Source organism: Dendrobates tinctorius, unplaced genomic scaffold, assembly GCF_039654945.1.
Source record: "Dendrobates tinctorius isolate UK_male_01 unplaced genomic scaffold, ASM3965494v1 ptg000060l, whole genome shotgun sequence".
Classification (NCBI taxonomy): domain Eukaryota; kingdom Metazoa; phylum Chordata; class Amphibia; order Anura; family Dendrobatidae; genus Dendrobates; species Dendrobates tinctorius.
Genome location: NW_027361728.1, coordinates 43,692,481 through 43,713,365, shown reverse-complemented (window position 1 = coordinate 43,713,365; position 20,885 = coordinate 43,692,481). Strand labels below are relative to the sequence as shown.

Below are 20,885 nucleotides of genomic sequence, written 5' to 3'. Positions count from 1 at the left end.
TGGTGTGAAGGAGAAGAAAGTAGTAGCATTGGAAAGGTGGGTGAGTTTATCCTATGAATACACGTTTCACTCTTTGGATATGTCTGGAACTTGAGAAACCCCCTTTATGTTTCTGCCAAAAAGCTTAGAAAGTTAAGAGTTTAGTCCAGGCCCTGGGATATGAAGTTTGCCCTGTATTTTGCAATGATATTGGGTACATTGTCTAAGAAACTACAGTGTGATGAACTGGTGTTTGGAGAAAGCTGCTCGTGGTTTCCTAAAAAGACAGCAGAAGACTATCACTAGTTATGACAAATTAATTTCAGCTTTCTCAAACACAATGATATGGAATCTGTCAATGTTGTCATTAAAGCTATTATAAAAGTCAGGTCTAGAATTATGGTCACACCTGACTCCTCAACAAACTTTTCTGAATTATGAGCTCTCTAAGAGAGTACTTTAATGGATTCCATCATGAACAACAAAAAAATTATTGGAAATCACTGACATCTGAAAATAATCTGAACGCTTGGCCTAATGAGTACTCAGCCTTGAGTAAGGAAAAGAACAAGTGACCACTGAGGCCAGTGATTCTTTTTACCTTCTGAATCATTATACACAGAGGACCAAGCAGTTTGAATCCGCGAGCAAAGTAGATCAAGTTGCACCATCCACTTATTAGAGATAATGACATCACGATTGTCTCCTCTTCAGTGTTTAGCAAACGCATCATTACCATGGCTATAATAAAGCAGGCATACAGTAGCCTACAAAAAAAAGAAAGCTGTTATTCATCTAATGCAGCATCATATTTTAGGATGATTTTCTATAAAGAAAATTTTAAAAATTAAGTGACCTCCCTTATAGGGTTGTCTTATCTTATTAAATAGTTAAAAAATGCAAAGTGCTTGTAAAAACAAGAAACTTTGTCATTTACCTTTTAGTGCTACATCACACCAAGTAGGAAATTGTTCCGAGGCATGGTCCATGGTTTGGCCACTAAGCCCTAATTGAACATGGACAACTATAAGCTATTTGCTGTCCATTACACTCCTGATGAACCTTGCAAAAGGGGAAACGGGCAAGCTGCAGTTTGAGGGTTGCAGCGAGCTGCAATCTAGCTTAGAGTATAATCATTTGCTTCATCTATAATAGATGATTGTTGCATATTTTGTATCATCTACTATATAGTCGCCTAATTCTGTCTGTAACGGAAATCCCGCGTCGCTGATTGGTTGCGCCGACCAATCAGCGACAGGCGGAGTTCGGCCGCGAATTGGCGTGGCATTCGAGCGACACGTCACCGCTACCGTCGGGAGATCTGTGGCTGCCGCGGGTCATCTGCTGCACGGAGGTCAGCGGCGACGCAGCCGGGAGATGACCGGCGCAGCGTTCAATGTGCGGATGGTACCCAGGGTTCGGAGTAGAGGAGACTCTCCTCCAGGCCCTGGGTACCATAAACCTGTAAAAAATAGAATTAAAATAAAATATAGTGATATACTCACCTTCCGACGGCCTCCGGACTCTTTCCCTCCTCACCATGCGCCCGGCATCTTCCGGTCGCAGTAATGCTTTGCGCGAAAGACCGCTGATGACGTCGCGCTCTCGCGAGAGTGACGTCATCTCCGGTCCTTCGCGCTAAGCATTACTGGGACCAGAAGATGCCGGGAGCGTGGAGAGGAGATCGGGGGCCGTCGGAAGGTGAGAATAACCTTTTTTTTTTATTATTATTTTTTACATTCTATCTTTTACTATTGATGCTGTATAGGTGTGACCAACCTGTCAATCACATCCCAAGCGATGCTTCAAATCGCTTGGAATGCGCTTGAATTCCGCACGCGAAAATTGCATGTTTTTCGCAGGAAAATGCATGCAAATTCGCACGCGTTTTTCCCGTGGCGGGAGTTGCAGAAATTTCCGCAGCATTTCTGCAGCGTGGGTACTTAGCCTCAGTGTGACACGCAGCAGCGACCAGGCCCCCTCTGCGAGATCGCCGATCGTGGTGGATCGTCCTGGACCATCTTTTGAACGTTAGAATCAGGCCATCATCTAGTATTATGTATAAGGATCAATCTGTATTCTCTTACTTGATTTATAGCGGAGAGTTGCAGCAAGCCACAACTTAGCATGTATTTCTATTGTTTGGTGTGGCTATAACTGGTGGTTGTGGGTTATTGTCTATCTTGTCATCCTTGAAGGGTGAATTTGGACTATTTTTACCTATATCTGGTTTCAAGAGCTAACATGGTATACGAGTTATTATGTGATTCACTCTTAACATTATGGTGTGGTCTTGCATGAGTATATGACTAGCAGAAAAAGAAATGATATAGTACTGTTTTATCAAATATAAGAGGACTTGCATAAATATATCAGCCACTTGCTAACTAATCTGTTTATGTATTGTACATGCTTTTATACAGAGAATATTCCTAATTGCCAGAGATATTAGATATTGTTATAATTCTGGCACCTATGTTTGTACCTATGTGCACTTTTTCACTGCTCCTATTTACATAACCACCGTATTTTCTATTTAGCTACCTGACAATAGCAATTTCTTTATATAATGAGCCACCCCTCTCACATATGGTTAAAGTGTCTTTTATCTTGTCCAGCACTAAGCACTTTATCCTTTATCTTACAAAGAGAAAGGGACAGTGTGATATTCTCCTGTACTAGCGGGGATGCCATTCTAAAAGGTTCCAGTGTGCCAACTCCCACAGTCGGTCATATAACCAGGATGCAAGAATAGGCTATGGCCATATAGGGAAAGTCTGCTTGCATTATTTTCGTTCCTATCTAAGTAAAAGTACTTTTTTCCGTGTGGAAAATTCCGCAGCGTCTGCACAGCGTTTTTTAATTCCCATAGGGAATAATGGTACTGTACACCGCAGCAGTAACTGCTGCGGATTCGCAGGGACAAATCCGGTGCGGAACCGCAGCAGAATCCCCAGCGTGTGCACACAGCCTTTTAGGGCTAGTAGGGTGAGCCGTCGATGAGCAGGGGCACCATTACGCAGGTGTTTAGGGTGCCAACCTCCGCTGGTAGGTAGGGAGACTCAGGTTGCTACAGGGGCAGGCACCTCCCTGTGGCGTCTATCTTCTCCTTTAAATAACTTGGTGATGATGTTTTGTTCACGATTTGGTAATTAATTTTTAATCAATTTAAATAAAAGTAATATTTTAACCAAAGTATAAGAGTTTACGGTGAGCCGCATAAGCTCACCTTGCTTTGAGAGATCATTAGGTGTCATCAGGACCAGCATTTCCACTGACCAAAACTAAACAATGGGAACAATACAGTAGGGAAAGAAAGTATTTAGTCAGCCACCAGTTGTGCAAGTTCTCCCAATTAAAAATTACCTATGTAATTGACATCATAGGTAGACCACAACTATGAGAGTCAAAACAAGAAAACAAATCCAGAAAATCAACATGTCTGATTTGGCAAGATTTATTTAGCAAATTATGGTGGAAAATAAGTATTTGGTCACCTAAAAACATGCAAGATTTCTGGCTCTCACAGACCTCTGTAACTTCTTTAAGAGGCTACTCTGTCCTCCACTCATTACCTGTAGTAATGGCACCTGTTTGAACTTGTTATCAGTATAAAAGACACCTGTCCACAACCTCAACCAGTCAGACTCCAAACTCCACTGTGGTGAAGACCAAAGAGCTGTCGAAGGATGCCAGAAACAAAATTGTAACCCTGCACCAGGCTGGGAAAACTGAATCTGCAATAGGCAAGCAGCTTGGTGTGATGAAATCAACTGTTGGAGTAATAATAAGAAAATGGAAGATATACAAGACCACTGATAGACTCCCTCAATCTGGGACGCCTTCAAGATCTCACCCCACGGGGTCAAAATGATCACAAGAGCAGTGAGCAAATATCCCAGAACCACACGGGTGGACCTAGTAAATGACCTGTGTAGAGCTGGGACCACGGTAACAAAGGCTACCATCAGTAACACACTGTGCCGCCAGGGACTCAGATCCTGCAGTGCCACACGTGTCCCCATGCTTAAACCAGTACATGTCCGGGCCCAAGAGACCATTTGGATTATCCAGAAGAGCATTGGGAGAATGTCATATGCTCTGATGAAACCAAAGTAGAACTGTTTGGTAGAAACAAAACTTGTCGTGTTTGGAGGAGACAAAATGCTGAGTTGCATCCATAGAACACCTTTACCTACTGTGAAGCATGGGGGTTGCAACATCATGATTTGGGGCTGTTTCTCTGCAAAGGGACCAGGATGACTGATCCGTGTACATGAAAGAATGAATGGGGCCATGTATAGTGAGATTTGTAGTGCAAACCTCCTTCCATCAGCAAGGGCATTGAAGATGAAACATGGATGGGTCTTTCAACATGATAATGATCTCAAGTACACCACCAGGGCAGCAAAGGAGTAGATTCGTAAGAAGCATATGAAGGTCCTGGAGTGGCCAAGCCAGTCTCCAGATCTCAACCCCATAGAAAACCTTTGGAAGGATTTGAAAGTATGTGTTGCCCAGCGACAGGCCCGAAACATCACTGCTCTAGAGGAGATCTACATGACGAATGGGCCAACATACCACCAACTGTGTGCCAACCTTGGGAAGACTTGCAGAAAACATTTGACCTCTGTCTTTGCCAACAAAGAATATATAAAAAAATATTGAGATGAACTTTTGTTAATGACAAAATACTTATTTTCCACCACAATTTCCATAATAAATCTTGTCAAATCAGACAAGGTGATTTTTCTGAATTTGTTTTTTCATTTTGACTCTCATAGTTGTGGTCTACCTATGATGTCAATTACAGGCCTCTCTCATCTTTTTAAGTGGGAGAACTTGTACAATTGGTGGCTGACTAAATACTTTTTTCCCCACTGTATATTATGTTGTTATAAATAGTTTTATGCCCTTTAACACCAGTGCCCATTGAACATATTTTTTCTTTATTTCAATACAAATAGTCCTATACAGAGTCCAGAAATTTCTCCAAGCCTGATGATGTCCACCACAATTGAACTACAGTGAGTACGGAAAGTATTCAGACCCCTTGTTTCATTGCAGCCATTTGGTAAATTCAAAAAAAGTTTATTTTTTCTCATTAATGTACACTCTGCACCCCATCTTGACTGAAAAAAAAACAGATATGTAGAAAGCTTTGCAAATTAATTAAAAAAGAAAAACAATTATCAGATGGTCATAGGTATTCAGACCCTTTGCTCAGATACTCTTATTTAAGTCACATGCTGTCCATTTTTTGGTGATCGACCTTGAGATGGTTCTACTCCTTCATTGGAGTCCAGCTGTGTTTAATTAAACTGAAAGGACTTCACAGCTCACAGTGCATGTCAAACCAAATGTCTAAACGCTGTGTCTAATATCATGTCCTCACTATATCTGAAACTGAACCTGTCAAAGACTGAACTCCTGGTGTTTCCTCCCTCTATTAATGTACCTATACCCGACATTGCCATTTCTGTGTGTGGTTCCACTATTACTCCCCAGCAACAGGCCCGCTGTCTTGGGGTCATACTTGATTCCGAGCTTTCCTTTGCCCCCCACATTCGATCACTGGCTCGCTCTTGTCATCTGCACCTCAAAAACATTTCTAGAATTCGACCTTTTCTTACTTTTGACTCTGCAAAAACTCTTACTGTTTCTCTTATTCATTCTCGTCTCGACTATTGTAACTCTCTTCTAATCGGTCTCCCTCTTACCAAACTCTCCCCCCTCCAATCTGTCTTGAATGCTGCAGCCAGGATCATATTCCTCACCAATCGTTACACTGATGCCTCTACCTTGTGCCAGTCATTACACTGGCTACCCATCCACTCTACATCTCCTCCCTTGTTTCAGTATACCACCCTACCCGCGCCCTCCGTTCTGCTGATGACCTGAGATTAGCATCCTCAATAGTCAGAACCTCCCACTCCCGTCTCCAAGACTTTACACGTGCCGCACCAATTCTTTGGAATGCACTTCCCAGGTCAATACGATTAGTCCCCAATCCCCACAATTTTAAGCGTGTCCTGAAAACGCATTTATTCAGACTGGCCTACCACCCCAACACATTAACCTAATCTATCCCTGTGTGGCAGAGCCAAAAGTTTTACCATAACCAGGTTCCCCGCATCATGTTCCCACATGCTTTATGCCTCCATTAGCCCTCTGTGTCTGTACTGTTACACACTTAACATTATGACTGGTCCATACAATTCAGGGTAACTGTTACCACCTACCTTTCGTGTCTCCCTCTTTCCTCATAGACTGTAAGCTTGCGAGCAGGGCCCTCTTTCCTCTTGGTATGTGTTATAATCTACTGTATGTTATAATCTACTGTATGTGATTATTGTTATGCTGTAATGTCTATTGTCTGTACAAATCCCCTCTGAAATGTAAAGTGCTGCGGAATATGTCGGCGCTATAAAAATAAAATTTATTATTATTATTATTATTATAAATGAGAATCATGAGGTCAGAGGAACTAGCCAAGGAGCTCAGAGACAGAATTGTGGCAAGGCACACATCTGGCCAAGGTTACAAAAGAATTTCTGCAGTACTCAATGTTCCCAAGAGCACAGTGGCCTCCATAATCCTTAAATGGAAGAAGTTTTGGACCACCAGAAGTCTTCCAAGATCTGACCCTCCAACCAAACTGAGCAATCGTGGGAGAAGAGCCTTGGTGAGAGGTAAAGGACCCCAAGATCACTGTGGCTGAGCTCTACAGATGCATTAGCGAGATGGGAGAAAGTTCCACAAACTCAACTATCACTGCAGCCCTCCACCAGTCGGGCCTTTATGGCAGAGTGGCCCGACGGAAACCTCTCCTCAGTGCCAAACATGTGAAAGCCTGCATAGAGTTTGCTAAAAAAACACATGAAGGACTCCCAGACAATGAGAAATAAGATTCTTTGGTCTGAAGATACAAAGATAGACTTTTTTGGTGATATTTGTAAGCGGTATGTGTGGGAAAAAAACAGGCACTGATCATCACCTGCCCAATACAATCCCAACAGTAAAACATGGTGGTGGCAACATCATGCTATGAGGATGTTTCTTCAGCTGCAGGGACAGGATGACTGGTTGCAATTGAAGGAAACTTGAATGCGGCCAAGGACAGAGATTCTGGATGAAAACCTCTTCCAGAGTGCTCTGGACCTCAGACTTGACCGAAGGTTCACCTTCCAACAAGACAATGACCTAAGCGCACAGCTAAAATAACAAAGGAGTGACTTCAGAACAGCTCTGTGACCATTTTTGACTGGCCCAGCCAGAGCCCTAACCCGAACCCAATTGAGCATCTCTGGAGAGACCTGAAAATGGCTGTCCACCAACATTCACCGATCTGCAAGGAATAATGGCAGAGGATCCCCAAATCCAGGTATGAAAAACTTATTGTATCATTCCCAAGAAGATTTATGGCTGTACTAGCTCAAAAGGGTGCTTCTACTCAATACTGAGCAAAGGGTCTGAACACTTATGACCATGTGATATTTCTGTTTTTCTTTTTTAATAAATTTGCAAAAATTTCTACATTTCTGTTTTTTTTCAGTCAAGATGGGGTGCAGATTGTACATTAACAAAAAAAATTATCTTTTTTTAATTTACCAAATGGCTGCAATGAAACAGAGTGAAAAAGTTAAAGGGGCCTGAATACTTTCCGTACCCACTGTATATTGAATTTATAGGCTGCATTGATTTAACTTTTAGCTATCTACCTTACCAATATACTTTGATTAGGGGCAATATTACTTTTTAAGGAGGCAATCAAGAGGCATAAGTGGATATTATTACTGTCTTTAGGGCAAAAAAAAGTGGTAATATTACTAGGAATGATAACAAATGGTGGGCAATTATTACTTTGTGGGGCACCAGGAGGTGTACTATTAAGGAGATCACTATTACCCGATTGTGGCACTGTTTGGCTCTACTTTTAGAGCACTATCTGACAATTTTAAAAGGTACTGTTAGACACTCTTTCGGTGGGATTATTTTAGCATGGCATTTTTCCTTAAAGAAGTTGTCCACTACTTGGACAACTTCTAATTCCCTACGCTTGGCCCCAATAAAATAAAAAGGCCTATACTCACCTCCCATTCTGGCGCAGTTTCCATGGTGTTGGCACTCTCTCTATCCAGGGCTCCCATGCAGTTGTTGTGACACGTGACCTCAGCGCCCAATAAGCACTGGCGTTAATGCTCACGCTTCCTGTCAAATTGAACATGAAGAAGTGAGAGATCAGCTGCAGCCCTTTTCATGTTCAGTTTGTCCGAAGGTGTTGACAGTGACGTCGGCGTTGATTGGGAGCCGGGATTACATGTCACAACAACCGCACGATAGCATGGGACCGCAAGTGCTTACACTGTTGGAACGGCACCAGCACGGGACTTGAGTATAGTTTTTTGTTTTATCAGAGCCAAACATTTAGATCAAGAAGGGATTGTCCAAGTAGTGTACAGTAGCTTAAGTACAGTATTTAAAGCCACACAGCAGGTGCAGGTTATGGGAAAAGGGATGGGGAGTGTGCGTAGGTTGGTGATACAGTTGTGGCCAAAAGTATTGACACCCCTGCAATTTTGTCAGATAATACTCAGTTTCTTCCTGAAAATGATTGCAAACACAAATTCTTTGGTATTATTATCTTCATTTAATTTGTATTAAATGAAAAAACACAAAAGAGAATGACGCAAAAAGCAAAACATTGATCATTTCACACAAAACTCCAAAAAATGGGCCAGACAAAAGTATTGGCACCCTCAGCCTAATACTTGGTTGCACAACCTTTAGCCAAAATAACTGCGACCAACCGCTTCCGGTAAACATCAATGAGTTTCTTACATTGCTCTGCTGGAATTTTAGACCATTCTTCTTTGGCAAACTGCCCCAGGTCCCTGATATTAGAAGGGTGCCTTCTCCAAACTGCCATTTTTAGATCTCTCCACAGGTGTTTTATGAGATTCAGGTCTGGACTCATTGCTGGCCACCTTAGAAGTCTCCAGTGCTTTCTCTCAAACCATTTTCTATTGCTTTTTGAAGTGTGTTTTGGGTCATTGTCCTGCTGGAAGACCCATGACCTCTGAGGGAGACCCAGCTTTCTCACACTGGGCCCTACATTATGCTGCAAAATTTGCTGGTAGTCTTCAGACTTCATAATGCAATGCACACGGTCAAGCAGTCAAGCAGAGGCAGTCAAGCAGAGGCAACAAAGAAACCCCAAAACATCAGGGAACCTCTGCCATGTTTGACTGTAGGGACCGTGTTTTTTTCTTTGAATGCCTCTTTTTTTCTCCTGTAAACTCTATGTTGATGCCTTTGCCCAAAAAGCTCTACGTTTGTCTCATCTGACCAGAGAACATTCTTCCAAAATGTTTTAGGCTTTTTCAGGTAAGTTTTGGCAAACTCCAGCCTGGCTTTTTTATGTCTCAGGGTAAGAAGTGGGGTCTTCCTGGGTCTCCTACCATACAGTCCCTTTTCATTCAGACGCCGACGGATAGTACGAGTTGACACTGTTGTACCCTCGGACTGCAGGGCAGCTTGAACTTGTTTGGATGTTAGTCGAGGTTCTTTATCCAACATCCGCACAATCTTGCGTTGAAATCTCTTGTCAATTTTTCTTTTCCGTCCACATCTAGGGAGATTAGCCACAGTGCCATGGGCTTTAAACTTCTTGATGACACTGCGCACGGTAGACACAGGAACATTCAGGTCTTTGGAGATGGACTTGTAGCCTTGAGATTGCTCATGCTTCCTCACAATTTGGTTTCTCAAGTCCTCAGACAGTTCTTTGGTCTTCTTTCTTTTCTCCATGCTCAATGTGGTACACACAAGGACACAGGACAGAGGTTGAGTCAACTTTAATCCATGTCAACTGGCTGCAAGTGTGATTTAGTTATTGCCAACACCTGTTAGGTGCCACAGGTAAGTTACAGGTGCTGTTAATTACACAAATTAGAGAAGCATCACATGATTTTTCGAACAGTGCCAATACTTTTGTCCACCCTCTTTTTTATGTTTGGTGTTTTTTCATTTAAGACAAATTAAATGAAGATAATAATACCAAAGAATTTGTGTTTGCAATCATTTTCAGGAAGAAACTGAGTATTATCTGACAGAATTGCAGGAGTGTCAATACTTTTGGCCACAACTGTAAGTGAGGATAGAGTAGGAAATTTGAAAACTCAAATGTCTGTGTAGCATATTCTGCAGACAGGTTGCTTCTGGAAGAAGTCCTCATGCATTTTTGGTCCGGATGGAAGAGGCTGAAAAGGAAATGTAATGGCATCACCAGTGACTTTCTAGTTTTATCTGTGCTGAGACCCCTATATAGTCTGCAGAGCTGGCATCTCCAACCATGTGGTCACTGTGTGGTGGTAATATTGATCTAGTCTTTTACATTTAGTAACACCATTGTCATGTATTAAGGTCCCTACAACATTTGCTATACTTATGGTGCACCTATACATGTGTTTACCTAGGTAGGCGACCAGGTCAGATGTTTCCCCTCTCCCCTTGGCTAAACCCTTAGATTCTGTAAGTAATAACAAAAATGCACTTACATTATGATGTGAAATGGTCCACCTCTCACTGTGTTTCCAAAAAAGCGTCTTGGCCCCTTTCTGACTAATTGAGCAACCTAAAATGTATGTATAATACATAAACAAATGTATCATAATATTTATTTCCTGATATTTTATATAGGCACCATATCAATCAGTATTATACACAGATTTCATGACAGGTTAGATCAAGTTTGCTTTGGTCAAGTAATCTAATTTTATTATTACCACTAATATCACACCATTATCACAGTAGGAACATTGTTTCGAGTGTTTGAGAAAACTGAAGCACCAGGGGAAGTCTACACAATCTACACAAGCCATACATTCATACTATGCAGACATATTCTAAATTACTGTGCTGTCAGATGTGCTGAGCTTTCATATTTGCTTTAATTGTATTTCTCGTACAACTGAGATCAGTTTATAAAGAAAATCACAATTTGCATTGAAATTAGGAGGTTGTTCCACAAGTTTTACATTGAAGACCTAATCTTGAGATGAGTCATCAATATCAAATCCAAAACTGTCCAACACCCCACCCAATCAGCTGTTCTCAGTCCTGGTAGTGGTGGATGTTAGCATTAGTAGCAATAGTGGCCAGATATACAGTACCTAGCAGTGGCCACTGCACAGTTGACAGAGCTGTGCTACAACTAAAAGCCGTCCTGCCACCAGTACTGAGAACATATACTCTGTGGGTGTTTTACAGTTTCTGATCTGATATTGCGGACCAATCCTGTGGACATATGGACATAAACTAGTAGAAAAACCCTTTAAATTGTTTTACCTATTTGACGTATGCGTTATCCATTACCATCTCAGCTTGTGGGACCTATAATGTTACACTAATTTTTCAGCCTCTAACAAATATTTTTCAAAGGGTTGAGAGAGGGCCCAGAAGCAGGGACCAAAGAAGAGTTGTAATGGAAGTTGCAGGGGATCAGTCAGAGTAAGTATTGATAATTGTATTTTTTTTATTTTATTCTATTAATTTGAATCCTTGTAAAATATTTCTTTTTCCATTGAACAACCTCTTTAATTTGCATTTAGCATGCTTCCAGGATCCATACCTCAATTATAAGAATTAGAATTCCGCCAAGAATGACAATTATTTCTCCACTTAATCGAAGGTAGTCTTCTTTTGTTTTGTAAGAATCCTAAAAATGGAAACAGTAATTACTTTAGCCTTATATAAACTGTAAACCCTCACTATCCAGTAAATTAATTTCACCAATTATAACATTTTTAGAAATGCTATATTTTCTGTGAGTGTTTAATCGAAAAGGGCAAAGTTAAATGGATGTCTCATCTTCTAAAATAGAAAAAATTGCAAAGTGTTTGTACAAGAAGCAACTTTTCGATTTACTTGGGCAAGGAGTGCACGCATACAAGCAGGGCCAGGACGAGGGGTAGGCACCCACCTAGGGCTCTACCTCTTGCCTCTCCAAGTGGGATGCACTTTGAAAAAAACCCCACAAAAAACTGACATTGAGGAATGCCTAAGGCCATCCATTACCTTCCTCCGGCCACAGGCATTCAGCATACTCTTGATAAGTAATCAACAGGAAGTGAGAGCTGCCGCTATCCACTCAGTTCCTCTTGATTACTGATATGTCCAAAGGCAGGGACAATGACACCAATGCTAATTGTGCACAGAGCTCACATGAGATAACCTTCCAAGAGTCCTGGGAATGTGAGTGCCGATACTGCCGGCACAGGAGGGGAGTATAGGTCTTTTTGTTTTAACGGAGGCAAACATTAGGATTGAGATGGAGTTATCCTAGTAGTGGACATCCTTATTAAGCTTTATTAGTTTCCATGACTATCCTTTGGGTCTGACATTTAAAATATAGGACATCAGGGGTGAATATGGATCTTTGTCCCTTGTATTGTGTAAATGGTCTGTAAACAATGGATGATTCTGTACCTAACTTTAAAATTGCATTCCCTATTAAGTCACACCCATAAAGTACACCACTTTTTGTTATTTTAACTGAATATTTTTGGTGAAAAAAGAAACATTTCTAGTGGAAGTGGTCATTAGAGCTTCTTACCTGACCCATTGGAGGGGAAGGTGCATTAGGGGTCGGTCCTGTTACCTTAGTCTCTATCCCTTTTCTTTGGGGCATGGAGGTGGAGGGTGCCATTGCCTTCATCTGCCCAGGGCACCAAAATACCTTGCCCTTGGCCCTGCTTACAAGCTGTCTGCTACATGTCTTGGATGCACTGCTCCAAAACTGGTGGGATCTTTGGGTCAGAGCACCTTCAGTGCAACATACTCCTGCTATACTGCAGAGACTAACCTGCATCTCATCTTCCTCAAAAAATGTAATACAAAGCGATGGAAAAGTTGTATATACCATAAAATGGTACCAAAAGAAACTACAGTTTGCTACTATGAAAAATGGAAGCTCTCACACAGCTCCAATAATGGAAAAAAATATGAAATGTTCTGGGTCAGAAAATGTGGAGATAAATATTTTAAACATTTACAATATTGTCAAAACAGTAAAACAAGAAAATCTCTATAGTTTTGGTATCTGTAACTGTACTGAGCTGTAAGATCTCGTTACCAGGTCATTCTCACTACACAGTGAACATCATCAAAATTAAATGCAAAGAAACAAAGACACAATTATGAGAAGGGTGGGTGGGGTTTCCACCATGAAAGCCTGTGTGGGACTTTTTTTGTTTTTCTGTACGTTATATGACCAAGTGAATGATGGCATTAAAAAAATAAGTTCTCAGCTTTATCGATGGATAAATCTTGAAAGAAAGGAAGAGAAAAAAATGAAAGTACAGAAATGTACTCAAAATGTGCTCATTATACTGTCTATTTCATTTTTATTGCAAAGATTAACCTTTAAATCCTAAATTATCCAATTAATCTACAAATCTCCAGGTTAAAGCACTAAAGAGCTACATTCGAGATCGATGGGAGTCCAAGTTCTCGGACATTTTGCCACTAAGAATCAACTTTAGCCAAAATATTCAGTTAACAGGTAGATAGATCTGGACTTATAGTCATAATATTTTTTATAAGCAATGTTAATAATAAAAAACATAAATGAAAATCTACAATGTCATCACTTGGGGCTATTCTATCACTGGATGAGAATCCCGTTTTAAAAGACCTAATAATAGTTTATCAGCAGCTAGTTATGATGTTACACTCATCTAAAACATATACTTCATACTTGGCGTTTGGGAAGCTTTTAATTAGTGCTTGAATAAGCAATAAACTATGGACTAATTTATGGATTTAGAGAAACGGTTCTAATCTGTGCAGCAATGCCTGGCAGCATTTTATTAGCAACGGGGTCATTCATTGAAAGACAGATGTATGAGTGCATTACTGTATTGTGCTGTCTCAAGACATTCTGCAATGAGGATGAATTGCTGTAATGAAATGAATAGCGCATATAACACTTACATAAAATGGCCTTGTGATGATCTTTCTCTTTCCTCCGTCTGTGATCTCTTCCATTAGCGGCCGATACAAGCAGCATAAAGTCAAGATGATCGTGTACAGAATATACAGAAAAGTGCACAGCAAAAAATATTTATATCCATAAGTAGACCATTTATACTGAAGCAGTTCCTTTAAAGGTGTAATTTCCAAAAGATTTCTTGCCTTGGGTTGGGGAAAAAAAGATAATACAAAGGAACAAATAAGAAGTTAGAGTGAAATAATACTTTGTGAAGACTCTGTTAGCAGGTTTTTTTTTTCATTAGGATGGGACATTATATATTTCCTCTTTATAAAACAGATTAACCTTTAAAACCTAAATTAACCTCAATGCAGCCAAAATGGACTTTGTAATACAACAGATTAGACATCACTTTGTTAGAGAATTGGTAGGATATAAAGTAAGTTTCATCTGGACAAATTGAACAATTTAAATTAAATGAAAGGTCAGCTCAGGTCCAATACAATCTTTTCTTTTTCTGTTCTTTCTGGCTTCTACACAAGCTCCTGTGAGATACCGAATACTAAATGGAGAGTTCTAAGTATTTGATAAGGATGAGTACCTCACTCCTATAACACCGTAATTTCCTCGTTCTGTACTCTAGACTTTGTTTCCTATAGGAACTGTATATTACATTATTTCTGAGACGTACTTGGTTTTCTATTGTTCATGATATTTTATATTCAACTGTTTAAAGAGGACCAGTCACCAGGTCAAAAGTAGCCAGATTAAACTCATATTTTACTCCCATTATGTTAGGGTTGGCGGATTGCACTAAATTAAAATAAATTATAAAGTGCAATCGCAACCCGGGGTCCACCGTGCAGAGATGCTAACCTGCTGATAGTGTGAACAAATGATGGATAAAAAACTAGTGAATACGCTGCGTTAAAACCATGCAGAGCGAACCAGGATGCAGAATACCAAGCTCAGCTAACCGCCGATCGGCACTAAAAAATATAATTACCAAACTAAGCTAACCACCGAGAGGCACAGAAAATATAAGTACCAAGCTCAGCTAACCACCGAGCGGCACTGACTAATATAAGTACCAAACTCAGTTAACCACCGAGTGGCTCTAAAAAGAATAAGAAGTATGCAATACCCTGTTAACCCTTTCGCGCCAGAGCCTGTTTTTGCTTTCGTGACCGGGCCAATTTTTTTAATTCTGACCAGTGTCACTTTATGAGGTCATAACTCTAGAATGCTCCAACGGATACCAGTGATTCTGAGGTTGTTTTCTTGTGACATATTGTACTTTATGATAGTGGTAAAACTTCTTTGATATGACATGCGTTTATTTGTTAAAAAAAGTAAATTTGGCGAAAATTTTGAAAATTTCGCAATTTTCAAACTTTTAATTTTATCCACATAAATAAGAGAGTCATATCGCACAAAATAGTTAATAAATAACATTTCACATATGTCTACTTTACATCAGCACAATTTTTGATACATAATTTTTTTGTAATGAAGTTATAAGGGTTAAAAGTTGACCAACAATTTCTCGTTTTTCCAACCAAATTTACAAAACCATTTTTTTAGGGTCCACCTCACATTTGAAGTGAGTTTGTGGGGTCAATATGACAGAAAATACCCAAAAGTGATACCATTCTAAAAAACTGCACCCCTCAAGGTACTCAAAAACACATTCAAGTAGATTAATTAACCCTTTACGTGCTTCACAGGAACTGAAGCTATATGGAAGGAAAAATTAACATTTAACTTTTTTTCACAAACATTTTACTTCAGAACCATTTTTTTTATTTTCACAAGTGTAAAAAGAGAAAATGAGCAACAAAATTTGTTGTGCAATTTCCCCTGAATACAACAATACCCCATATGTGGGGGTAAACCACTTTTTGGGCGCACGGCAGGGCTCGGAAGGGAAGGAGCGCCGTTTGACTTTTTCAAATCAGAATTGGCTGGAATTGAGATCAGACACCATGTCGCGCTTGGAGAGCCCCTGATGTGCCTAAACAGTGGAAACCCCCCACAAGTGGCAACATTTTGGAAGTTAGACCCCTGAAATAACTTATCTAGATGTGTGGTGAGCACTTTGAACCCCCAAGTGCTTCACAAAAGTTTATAACGTAGAGCCGTGAAAATAAAAAAATCATTTTTATGCCACAAAAATGATATTTTAGCCCCCAATTTTTTATTTTCACAAGGGAAACAGGAGAAATTTGACCCCAAAAGTTGTCTAATTTGTCCTGAATACGCTCGTATGCCATATGTGGGAGAAAACTACTGTTTGGGCACACATCGGGGCTCGGAAGGGAAGTTGCGACGTTTTGGAATGCAGACTTTGATGGAATGGTCTGCGGGCATCATCTTGTGTTTGCAGAGCCCCTCATGCGCCTAAACAGTATAAACCCCTCACAAGTGACCACATTTTGGAAACTAGACCACCCAAGGAACTTATCTAGATGTGTGGTGAGCACATAGAAGTTTATAACGTGAAAAAAATAATAATCTTTTCGCCCCAAAATTTTTATTTTCCCAAGGGTAACAGGAGAAATTAAACCCCCAAAATTGTTGTGCAATTTGTCCTAAGTACGCCGATACCCCGATACCCCATATGTGGGGGTAAATCACTGTTTGGGTGCACGGCAGAGCTCGGAAGGGAAGGAGCACCATTTCACATTTTCAACGCAGAATTAACTGGAATTAAGATCGGATGCCATGTTGCGTTTGGAGAGCCCCTGAGGTGACTAAACAGTGGAAACCCCCCCAATTCTAATTCTAACCCTAACTCCAACACACTCCTACCCCTAATCCCAACCCTAACCATAACCCTAACCACAACCCTAACCCCAACACACCCCTAAGCCTAATCCCAACCCTATCCATAAACCTAACACACCCCTAATCCCAACCCTAACCCTAATTTTAGCCTCAATCCTAACCCTAACTTTAGCTTAACCCTAACTTTAGCCTCAGGCCGGGGTCAGACTTTTTCAATGCAGGATTGGCTGGAATTGAGATCAGACACCGTATCGCTCTTGGAGAGCCCCTGATATGCCTAAACAGTGGAAACCTCCCACAAGTGGCAACATTTTGGAAGCTAGACCCCTGAAAGAACTTATCTAGATGTGTGGTGAGCACTTTGAACCCCAAGTGCTTCACAAAAGTTTATAACGTAGAGCCGTGAAAATAAAATCATTTTTAAGCCACAAAAATGATATTTTAGCCCCCAATTTTTTTTCACAAGGGAAACAGGAGAAATTTGACCCCAAAAGTTGATGTCCAATTTGTCCTGAATACGCTGGTATGCCATATGTGGGAGAAAACTACTGTTTGGGCACACGTCGGGGCTCGGAAGGGAAGTTGTGAGGTTTTGGAGTGCAGACTTTGATGGAATGGTCTGTGGGCATCATCTTGTGTTTGCAGAGCCCCTGATGCGCCTAAACAGTATAAACCCCTCACAAGTGACTGCATTTTGGAAACTAGACCACCCAAGGAACTTATCTAGATGTGTGGTGAGCACATAGAAGTTTATAACGTGAAAAAATAATAATCTTTTCGCCCCAAAATTTTTATTTTCCCAAGAGTAACAGGAGAAATTAAACCCCCAAAATTGTTGTGCAATTTGTCCTAAGTACGCCGATACCCCATATGTGGGGGTAAACCACTGTTTGGGTGCACGGCAGAGCTCGGAAGAGAAGGAGCACCATTTCACATTTTCAACGCAGAATTAACTGGAATTGAGATCGGATGCCATATTGCATTTGGAGAGCCCCTGAGGTGACTAAACAGTGGAAACCCCCCAATTCTAATTCTAACCCTAACCCCAACACACTCCTAACCCTAATCCCAACCCTAACCATAACCCTAACCACAACCCTAACACCTACATACCCCTAAGACTAATCCCAACCATAACCCTAACCACAACCCTAACCCCAACACACCCCTAAGCCTAATCCCAACCCTAACACACCCCTAATCCCAACCCTAACCCTAATTTTAGCCTCAATCCTAACCCTAACTTTAGCTTAACCCTAACTTTAGCCTCAGGCTGGGGTCAGACTTGTGTGAGTCTCGCATCTCAATAAGCAGCACTTACACCAGCACTCGGGACTGGAGTGTGAGGCTGCATATATTTCAATACAGCTGAGCGCTACTGTCCTGAGTTCCGGCAACAGTGCCGGGTATTGAGATGCGAGATTCGTGCGAGTTTCTCCCAAGTTTGACCCTGGCCTAACACTAATCCTAACTATAGCACTAACCCTCACCTGCCTTATCTGTTTTTTTACTTTATAACAAGATCGCTGACTGGCACAGCTGTTGCCAATAGCACTTGTCACACTGTTTCTTCTCTAATCTCTCACTGACAGGAAAACAGAGGAGAAACAGCGTTATGATGATTCAGATCGCCCAGGAAAGTTTGTTGTTACAACAAACCTTTCCAGTGATTTGTCTCATTTGCTGGTGTGACGTGATAAGGTACGTGGGGGTCCAGATTAGCACAAAACCGCTGATCGTAGACTAACGTAGGCGCTGCACAAAGCCCTGCTAGCGCCGATGTTTATCTACCGAGCACCAATGAGAATGCGCCACATCACAGACATGCTCAGTAAGATGATTTCTGGACTTAGACTCCAAAGGGTAGGGCTGCCTCTGTATACCACTGGTTACCATAGGCTTAGCTTGGGAGTCAGCAGTAACCACATGGACACTACGAAGCAATGCAATATGTTGGGAGCGGCGTCTGTGCTAAGCAACAATCACAGTGGCCAGGCCAGAATGGGAGACCACAGAGCGAGATAAGGTTTGGGATCTATCCTGCGCAGCGGAAGAATCCTAGTGCCTAACACATTGTATCTCTGATTATTCAGATTGTTAATTTTAAATCCACCATATGGTCCCAGAGATTTGAGCCTTTTTATTTAGTCCTAATTTGTATGGTCTTTACCAAGGAAGCGTGACTTAGCAGATTCTCTGGGGATGTGTCTGAAGTATTAAACTGTAAGTCACATCTCCTTGGTAAAGACTGTGAATAAACAAATATTTTAAAATTCGAATTCATCGACTTTGCCGAATTTTCATCTAAAATGTGATTTTTCGCTGAATAAATTAATGTGAATCTGAATACCGAAAAGTTTGTAATTGCTCAGAGAATTCATGTGGGGCAGAGGAGAGAGAGGGAAAGAGAGATGGAGATAGAGGACCCCACTGATCATAAGAGGTTACACTTTAGTCTACAGAAGAGAGGATCCTACTGATAAGAGCTTAACGGGGTTGTCCACTACTAGGACAACCCCTTCTCAATCTGATGTTTGCCCCCAATAGAATAGAACACTTGTACTTTCCTACCGTGCTGGCTCTGTTAGAGGTGTCAGCACTCGCGGTCTCTGGGCTCACCTGAGGTTGATATGTCACGTAGGCCCTGCACCCAATCGGCACTGGTGGCACTGTCCCCACATTCAAAGTTAAATTAGTAAGGAAGTTAGAAGGTAGCCACAGTCCTGACTTCCTGTTGATTACTTCTATGTCCTAAGGCGGGGACAGTGACGCCAGCGCTGATTGGGTGCAAGCTTCAAGTGACATATCAACTTCTGGTGAGTCCCGAGACCACGAGTGCCAACACCGCTGGGACGGAAGGTGAATATGTGTTTTTATTTTAACGGGGGCAAACAATCAGCTTGAGAGCAGGTTGAAAGCAGGGCATTATGGGGAAATTGCACAGCCACGTAAAATGACTTTAGACCGCTCTATGATAGTTCAACATTTCAGCAGTGTGGGAAATGGTAGTGGGAATTTTTTTTTTGTGAACCACTAATCGAACTTCAAAATGTTGAAATTTGCATGAAACTTCAAATTTCAGGAAATCCTCTGTTATGAGTGGCGGAAGGCACTAAAAAAAATAAATACATTCCTGTTTACAAAACAATTCCAGTTCAGTTAAGTTTGATGGTCACTGAGCATGGACAGCCCGCTGCAAATCATCCCACAGATGTTCAATGATATTCAGGTCTGGGGACTGGGATGGCCATTCCAGAACATTGCAATTGTTCCTCTGCAAGAATGCCTGAGTAGATTTGGAGCAGTGTTTTGGATCATTGTCTTGCTGAAATATCCATCCCCTGCGTAACTTCAACTTCGTCACTGATTCTTGCACATTATTGCCAAGAATCTGCTCATACTGAGTTGAATCCATGCGACCCCTCAACTTTAACAAGATTCCCGGTGCCGGCATTGGCCACACAGCCCCAAAACATGATGGAACCTCCACCAAATTTTACTGTGGGTAGCAAGTGTTTTTCTTGGAATGCTGTGTTTTTTAGCCTCCATGCATAACGCCTTTTTGTATGACCAAACAACTCAATCTTTGTTTCATCAGTCCACAGGACCTTCTTCCAAAATGTAACTGGCTTGTCCAAATGTGCTTTTGTATACCTCAGGCGACTCTGTTTGTGGCGTGTTTGCAGAAACGGCTTCTTTCGCATCACTCTCCCATACAGCTTCTCCTTGTGCAAAGTGCTCTGTATTGTTGACCGATGCACAGTGACACCATCTGCAGCAAGATGATGCTGCAGGTCTTTGGAGGTGGTCTGTGGATTGTCCTTGACTGTTCTCACCATTCTTCTTCGCTGCCTTTCTGATATTTTTCTTGGCCTGCCACTTCTGGGCTTAACAAGAACTATACCTGGGTTCTTCCACTTTCTTACTATGTTCCTCACAGTGGAAACTGACAGGTTAAATCTCTGAGACAACTTTTTGTATCCTTCCCCTGAAAAGCTATGTTGAATAATCTTTGTTTTCCGATGATTTGAGAGTTGTTTTGAGGAGCCCATGATGCCACTCTTCATAGGAGAATCAAATAGGAGAACTACTTGCAAGTGGCCACCTTAAATACCTTTTCTCATGA

At 41.3% G+C, this 20,885-nt stretch overlaps 1 protein-coding gene across 2 annotated transcripts in view; it reads right to left on the bottom strand.

The window, feature by feature from the left end:
- LOC141092602 (transient receptor potential cation channel subfamily V member 6-like) overlaps window positions 1-20,885 on the bottom strand; it is a 98,723-nt gene that overhangs the window by 10,587 nt on the left and 67,251 nt on the right. For both annotated transcript variants that reach the window (XM_073578930.1, XM_073578931.1), the window contains 4 exons: window positions 13,975-14,175; window positions 11,612-11,698; window positions 10,539-10,615; window positions 581-746 (listed from right to left, as the gene is read on the bottom strand). In XM_073578930.1, coding sequence (XP_073435031.1) covers window positions 581-746; window positions 10,539-10,615; window positions 11,612-11,698; window positions 13,975-14,175 — 531 coding nt within the window. The remainder of the gene's footprint in view (window positions 1-580; window positions 747-10,538; window positions 10,616-11,611; window positions 11,699-13,974; window positions 14,176-20,885) is intronic.